The sequence below is a fragment of the Mobula birostris genome, chromosome 5 (assembly GCF_030028105.1).
Source record: "Mobula birostris isolate sMobBir1 chromosome 5, sMobBir1.hap1, whole genome shotgun sequence".
NCBI classification, from domain to species: Eukaryota; Metazoa; Chordata; class Chondrichthyes; order Myliobatiformes; family Myliobatidae; genus Mobula; species Mobula birostris.
Window position 1 is genome coordinate 205,124,889 of NC_092374.1, and position 8,225 is coordinate 205,133,113.

General features: G+C 49.9%; 1 protein-coding gene across 1 annotated transcript in view; it reads left to right on the plus strand.

Annotated features, from left to right (window-relative positions):
• Positions 1-7,645, plus strand: part of LOC140197454 (olfactomedin-like protein 2A) — a 42,078-nt gene extending 34,433 nt beyond the window's left edge. Inside the window, exon 7 of the mRNA XM_072257412.1 lies at positions 7,056-7,645. Within this exon, the coding sequence (XP_072113513.1) occupies positions 7,056-7,645 (590 nt within the window). The remainder of the gene's footprint in view (positions 1-7,055) is intronic.
• Positions 7,646-8,225: the final 580 nt, after the last annotated feature.

Consider the following 8,225-nt stretch of genomic DNA (forward strand, 5'->3'; position numbering starts at 1 on the left):
ACCATGACCATGAAGCCTTGCACGGGCACCTGTGTGCGCATGCGTGACGTGCGCATGTGATGTGTGCATGCGCGTCCATGCCGATATTTTCCCCCACAATCGGTTTTGCCTTCATCTTCCTGACTATACTGTACATACATTATTTCTACTTTATATAGGCTGTGTATTTATCCTATCATTCCTGCTTTCACTATATGTTAGTGTTATTTATTTTCAGTTTTATGCGTTATTTGGTATGATTTGTTAGGTTATTTTTTGGGTGTGGGAACACTCAAAAATTTTTCCCATATAAATTAATGGTAATTGCTTCTTTGCTTCACGCCATTTCGGCACGAAAGGTTTCATAGGAACGCTGTACCTTAGCAGGGGAAATACGGGACAAGGGTGGTCCCGTATGGGACAAACCAATTTAGCCCAATATATGGGATGTCCGGGCTAATACAAGACAGTTGGCAACCCTATGTTCAAGTTCAACAGTGCATGACAGGGAATGAAGAAAGGTGCAGCTGACTCATATCGTTTCCTTGCGGCCCGGTAGCACATGCTTTGCGGCCTGGTACTGGTCCGCGGCCCAGTGGTTGGGGACCGCTGCCGTAATGTGTGGCCCACACACATCTTTGTTAACCTAGTCGGTGTATTTCCCTGTACGTTTCAATGTACATGTGCTACGTAAATGAATCTGAGTCCCCAACAGGACCACCTCTGGGCACGCACCCCTGACGTGTACCACCATGACCACTGCCACCACTGAAGGGGCCGAGCACTGACTAGAATCGCGGTTGGACCAGCTGTAAACTACAACGGCTACAAGAAAGGTCCAGAGTTTAGCCATCAGTGACAGATAACTCCTGGAGGGGTGGGGGTGGGGGAGTTTCCAAGACCAGACTGTGAACATACAGTTTATTAGGAACATCTGTGCCCCTGCTCGTTAATGCAAATATCTGATCAGCCAATCATGTGGCAGCAGCTCAGTGCAGAAAAGCATGCAGACATGGTCAAGAGGTTCAATTGTTGTTCAGGTCAAACATCAGAATGGGGAAGAAATGTGATCTCAGTGACTTTGACCGTGGAATGGTTATTGGTGCCAGATGGGGTGGTTTGAGTATCTCAGAAACCGCTGATCTTCTGGGATTTTCACAGATAACAGTCTCTAGAGTTTACAGAGAGTGGTGTGAACTACAGAAAACATCCAGTGAGCAGCAGTTCTGTGGGTGGAAACACCTTGTTAATGAGAGAGGTCAGAGGAGAATGGCCAGACTGGTTCAAGCTGACAGGAAGGCGACAGTAACTCAAATAACCACACATTACAACTGTGGTGTGCAGAAGAGCATCTTTGAACATGCAACAGGTCAAACCTTGAAGAGGATGGGCTACAGCAGCGGAAGACCACAAACATACAGTCAGTGACCACTTCATTAGGTACAGGAGCAACTGAATAAAGTGCCCTGGTAGAACCATAGAACACTACAGCACAGAAAACAGGCCATTCAGCCCTTCTAGTCTGTGCTGAAACTTTATTATGCTCATCCCGTTGACCTGCACCCAGTCCATAACCCTCCAGACCTCTCCCATCCGTGTATTTATCCAATTTATTCTTAAAACATAAGAGTGAACCCACATTTACCTCGTCAGATGGCAGCTCATTCCGCACTCCCACCACTCTCTGAGTGAAGAAGTTCCCCCTAAACCTTTCCCTTTCACCCTAAAGCCACGTCCTCTCATATTTATCTCTCCTAATCTAGTGGAAAGAGCCTATTCACATTTACTCTGTCTATACCCCTCATAATTTTGTAAACCTCTATCAAAATATCCCCTCATTCTTCTACTCTCCAAGGAATAAAGTCCTAACCTATTCAATCTTTCCCTGTAACTCAACTCCTGAAGACTCGGCAACATCCTAGTAAATCTTCTCTGCACTCTTTCAATCTTACTGATATCCTTCCTATAGTTAGGTGACCAGAACTGTACACAATACTCCAAATTTGGCCTCACCAATGTCTTATGCAACCTCCCCATAACATCCCCACTCCTATACTCAATACTTTGATTTACGAATGCCAGGATGCCAAAAGCCTTCTTTACAACCCTGTGTGATGTTTTCCTCTTATCACAGAATCAGAGTGTGGCTCAGTTAGTTCTGAACGTGCTATGCTGGAGCAGGAACGTGTTGTGACACTTGCAGGCGGCCCCCAGCACATCCTTGCGTGTGCCAGCTGTTCGTGCATTTCACGGCTTGTCTTGATGTACATCTGAATTACACGTCGCTGGCTGCATCATTGTGTGGTACGTACAGAAGCTGCAAGGCACCGGACTGCGGGGCCCCACAGAGGATAGTCAATACAACCCGGAAGATCACCAGTGTCTCCCTTCCCCTATTTGTGACACCTACCGGGAGTATTGTGGATGAAGAGCCTGAAACGTTGTTGAGGATGCCGACCACCCATTTCACCATGTCTCTGACCCACTACCATCAGGAAGGAGGTACAGGAGCATCAGGATTCGGACTGTCAGACTGGGTGACAGCTTCTTCCCTCAGCCTGTGACTTTACGAGGTCTCGTCACTGGGACAACGAGCTGCTTACTGTTTCCCTGCGCTGCACACTACATGTGTGCTGAATTTATTTATGGTGATATTATGTTTTATGTGCTGTGTCTGGATGAACGTTGTTGTGTTTGGTTGTCTACGTGTACAGTCAGTTAAATAAACTTCAGCTTGACATCTCTACCTCTCTGACTGAAAGTGGGAGGCCATTCAGTCCATCACAGCTCTACTCCCATCTGCTATCAGGTGGACCATGTGTGGAGTGCAGCGAATGTCCAAAGGACATGAGAAATGGAGGCAGAAGGCAGGCAACACGGTCCCTGACGTCTGCTTCCCCATTCAACAGGATCGTGGCTCGTTTACCTCAATCCTATGTTCCTGCACTAAATCCATATGCTTTGATCTACTTCATAGCTAAAGATCTCACGTGCTCTCTTTTTTTCTCAGGACAGAAATGGCGTAATTTGGAGGTGTTCACAGAAAAGTACAGGGGAGTGGGGTCGGGGAGGGGGTAATGCTATACACACATGAAATGCTGGAGAAACTCACCAGGTCAGGTGGAGAGGAATAAACAGTTGATATTTCGGGCTGAGACCCGTCATCAGGACTGGAAAGGAAGAGGGAAGATTCCAGAATAAGGTGGATGGGGGTGGGGAAGGACGATAGCTTGAAGGTGATAGGTGAAGCCTGGTGGGTGAGGTGCAGGGGGGGAATGAAGTAAGAAGCTGGGAGGTGATAGGTGGAAGAGGCAAAGGGCTGAAGAAGAAGGAATCTGGTAGGAGGGGAGAGTGGACCATGGGAGAAAGGGAACATGGGCTCATACTGTTGGTGGGAATGCATTGACTTGATAAAGTTGTGAAACATAATACCAGGTAAACACAGATCGAGTGGATAGACAAACTTTTTTCCCTGGGCGGAAATGGCTAATAATTTTAAGGTGATTGGGGGAAAGTATGGGGGGTGTTAGAGGTATTTTTTTTAAACACAGAGAGTGGTGAGTGTGTGGACTGTGTTTCCAGGAGAGGTGGTACAGACAGATACATTAGGAACATTAAAGAGACTCTTAGATGAGTAAATGGATAAAACAAAAATGGAGGGCTATATGGGAGGGAAGGGTTAGATTGATCTTAGAGGAGGCTAAAGGGTTGGCTCAAAATCACTGTACTGTTGTATGAATATACTCAGTTTGTGAGCCTTCCTAGCCCTCTAGGCCTGAGAAATCCAACGATTTATTATCCCAACGCACTTCTCATCTGCCTCAGTTGACAGGGAACCGGAAAGGCTGGCCAGACTTACAGCAGGGTAGGACTCTCAATTAGTTGGAGACAGTGAAGGAGCAGGGTTGTCCAGCAGCATGCAGATACGGCCAATAACAAGTTCTCCAAACCAGGGAGGGTAAATCGACTGCTGCTCCCTGCGGCATTTGGGTGGTGAGAGGAAGAGAAAGGGGCATTGTGCAGAAAACCCAACTCGTCCAAGGAGTCACCTTGTTGTGGAGCTCCCTGCCAGCAGGGTGGTGGGGGCAGACAAGGGCAGCCTGCGAAAGTTATGAAGATAAAAGATTACTCTACGTGTGGGATGTGCTTTGAAACATTGGAACGTGTGGTGAAGTGTCAGCGACACACGCAGAGTGCTGGAGGAACTCAGCAGGCCAGGCAGCGTCTAAGGGAAAGCGTACAGTCGATGCTTCGGGCCGAAGCCCTTCGGCAGGACTGGAGAAAAAGATGAGTTGGAGGGTGAGGGTGGAGGGGAGGGAGAAACACACGGTGATAGGTGAAACCCAAGGGCGGGGGGGGGGTGAAGTAAAGAGCTGGGAAGTTGATTAGTGAAAGAGATACACGGCTGGAGATGAGAAATCTAATAAGAGGGGACAGAAGGTCATGGAAGAAAGAAAAGAGGGAGGAGCATCAGAGGGAGACGATGGGCAGGTAAGGAGATGAGATGAGGGAGAGAAATGGGGGGGGAATAGAGAAGGGGTGGGGGCATTACCATAAGTTTGAGAAATCGATGTTGATGCCATCAGGTTGGAGGCTACCCAGATGGAATATAAGGTGTTGTTCCTCCAACCTGAGTGTGGCCTCATTGGGAAAATGGCGGGATCCCGCTGGAGGTGGCAAATGTTATGCAGAATTATCTGCTGGACACGGAGGCTGGTGGGATGGTAGGTCAGATTCCCCCTTCTCCAGCCCTGTATCTCTTTCATCAATCAACTTCCCAGCTCTTTACTTCACCCCTCCCCACTCCTGGTTTCACCTTTCACCTTGTGTTTCTTCCTCCCCTCCCCCTACCTTCTAATTCTGACTCCTCATCTTTTTCTCCTGCCCTGCTGAAGGCTCTCGACCTGAGAGGATGACCGCATTCGTGTCCATGGATGGTGCCCGGCCGGCTGAGCTCTTCCAGCATTTTCTGTGTGTTGCTTGAATTTCCAGCATCTGCAGATCTTCTCTTGTTTGTGAGTGAAATGTGCCGTCTGTGTCAACGGCCAACACAGTCCGAGGAGGTGCTGGGGGCAGCTCGCAATGATCGGACGTGCAACTGTCACCAACAACTCAGCGTCAACATAGCACACTCACGAGTTACTCCTCTGACCCCTACGCCTCTGGATGGACGCAGGAAACCCATGCGGTCAGGGGGGAACGTAGACAGCGGTGGGTATTGAACCCCGGTCGGTGATCACAGGGGCTGCAAAGTGTAGCGGTCAGTGCAACGTTATTACAGCTCGGCCGTTGGGGTTCAGAGCTTAATCCCGGACATTCTCCCTGCAGAATGCGTGGATTTTCTCCGGGTCTACCCACAGTCCAAAGGCGTACCAGTCGGGAGGGTAACTGGCCATCGTAAACTGTCCTGCAGTTAGGCTCAGTTCAATAACAATGGTTTGGGAGGACTGGAAGATTGCTATTTAAGAAGGGGGCAAGGAAGCAAGAAGGAAATTATAGACCTGTTAGCTTGACATCCGTGGTTGGGAAGTTGTTGGAGTCGATTGTCAAGGATGAGGTTACAGAGTGCCTGGAGGCATATGACAAGATAGGCCAAACCCAGCATGGATTCCTTAAAGGAAAATCCTGCCTGACAAACCTATTACAATTTTTTGAGGAAATTACAAGTATGCTAGACAAGGGAGATGCAATGGATGTTGTATATTTGGATTTTCAGAAGGCCTTTGACAAGGTGCAACACATGAGGCTACTTAACAAGATAAGAGCCCATGGACTTAACGGGAAAGTTACATACGTGGATAGAGCGTTGGCTGATTGGCAGGAAACAGAGAGTGGGAATAAAGGGATCCTATTCTGGTTGGCTGCCAGTTACCAGTGGTGTTCCACAGGGATCAGTGTTGGGGCCGCTTCTTTTTACATTGTACATCAATGATTTGGATTATGGAATAGATGGCTTTGTGGCTAAGTTTGCATACAATACGAAGATAGGTGGAGGGGCCGGTAGTGTTGAGGAAACAGAGAGTCTGCAGAGAGACTTGGATAGATTGGAAGAATGGGCAAAGAAGTGGCAAATGAAATACAGTGTTGGAAAGTGTATGGTTATGCACTTTGGCAGAAGAAGTAAGTGGGCAGACTATTATTTAAATGGGGAGAGAATTCAAAGTTCTGAGATGCAATGGGACTTGGGAGTCCTCGTACAGGATACCCTTAAAGTTAACCTCCAGGTTGAGTCAGTAGTGAAGAAGGCGAATGCAATGTTGGCATTCATTTCTAGAGGAATAGAGTATAGGAGCAGGGATGTGATGTTGAGGCTCTATAAGGCGCTGGTGAGACCTCACTTGGAGTACTGTGGGCAGTTTTGGTCTCCTTATTTAAGAAAGGATATGCTGACGTTGGAGAGGGTACAGAGAAGATTTACTAGAATGATTCTGGGAATGAGAGGGTTTACATATGAGGAACGTTTGTCTGCTCTTGGACTGTATTCCTTGGAGTTTCGAAGAATCGGTGGGGGGGCCTCATAGAAACATTTCGAATGTTGAAAGGCATGGACAGGGTGGATGTGGCAAAGTTGTTTCCCATGATGGGGGAGTCTAGTACGAGAGGGCATGACTTAAGGATTGAATGGCGACCATTCAGAACAGAAATGCGAAGAAATTTTTTTAGCCAGAGGGTGGTGAATCTGTGGAATTTGTTGCCATTGGCAGCAGTGGAGGCCAAGTCATTGGGTGTATTTAAGGCAGAGATTGATAGGTATCTGAGTAGCCAGGGCATCAAAGGTTATGGTGAGAAGGCGGGGGAGTGGGATTGAAAGGGAGGATGGATCAGCTCATGATAAAATGGTGGAGCAGACTCGATGGGCCAAATGGCCTACTTCTGCTCCTTTGTCTTATGGTCTATATATAACTCGCTGGGCTGCTGGATGGTGCGGCTCGTTGGGCTCGAGGGGCCTGTTCCGTGCGGTGTCAGAAAGTCGGTCGGTCGCTGGGTGGTGGGTGTCACCGGGACAGAGCGGGAGGGATGGGCTGGGGCTGAGGTTTTGATGTCCTGGTCACCGCCGTGCCGTCCTCTTGTTGCAGGTCGCCGGCTCCACACCTACAAGCTCCCGTACAGCTGGATGGGGACAGGCCACGCCGTTTACAACGGCTCCTTCTACTACCACAAGGCGTACACGCGCAACATCATCCGCTACGACCTGCGGAAGCGGGCGGCCGCCAGCTGGTGTTCGCTGGATGAGCTGACCACTCCGGCCGGTTGGAAGGGCTACTCCGAGGTGGATTTCACCGTGGATGAGGGCGGCCTTTGGGTCACGTACTTCTCCAACGACTACGGCTACCTCCCCGAGGAGGTCCTCGTCCTCAGCCGCCTGGACGCCATCGACCTGACCACGAGGAAGGAGACCACCTGGAGAACCCAGGTCACACGGGCTTCCTACGGGAACTCCTTCCTGATATGCGGTGTCTTGTACGTCATGGACCTGCAGGGGCAGGCGGAAGGCACAATCACCTACGCGTTTGACACCTACACGGGCTTTGAGTCGAACCCAGGGCTAAGGATGCGAAGTGTGCACTCTCTCCTGACTCAGGTGGACTACAACCCGGCAGACAAGCTGCTCTACGCTTGGGACAACGGGCACCAAGCCACCTACACTGTAAGATTCGCCTTCTGATCTGCAGCGTCCTGCTCCTCAGCTCCTCCTCCGAACCGGGCGCCGGGAGGACCACCGTTAGAATCTTCCAACACGTAGAACTTCAAACGGCCCAGAGCCAAGACCAGCCGATGGATCCACGTCTCCTCGGATCTGTCCCAACTGATGGTCGGTGGTCCATCAGATCCAACAACGTTGAAAAGGCCTTGCACTGGGGTATTTCCACTCTCTCGACCCCAGAAATCCAGGTCCAGGGGTACGAGTAGTGTAACAACTGGGGTTTTGCTTGTTTGCAGTGGATGTCCATGACTTTTCTGTGCCTTCTCCTGCCCTCTGCTCTCCGCGGAGCTTTGCAGAGCCGCCTTCCCGGCCATTGGGTCTCATCGTTGGCCTGGTTCACTCAGACTCCTGGAGCTGACTTCACACGCGAGGACAGGGATGTCCCTCTCTCACCGGGGCGTCAGACCTGCCGGCTACCCTCACCTGATTCAGCCCTCCTGTCGAAGCAGTGTCCCGGGGTGTAGCCGCAGTCGCATGCAAACAGCGGCTTGGAGCCACAGGTGAGAGGCTGACTGTCTGGTGGGGACCAAGAGCGAGTGAG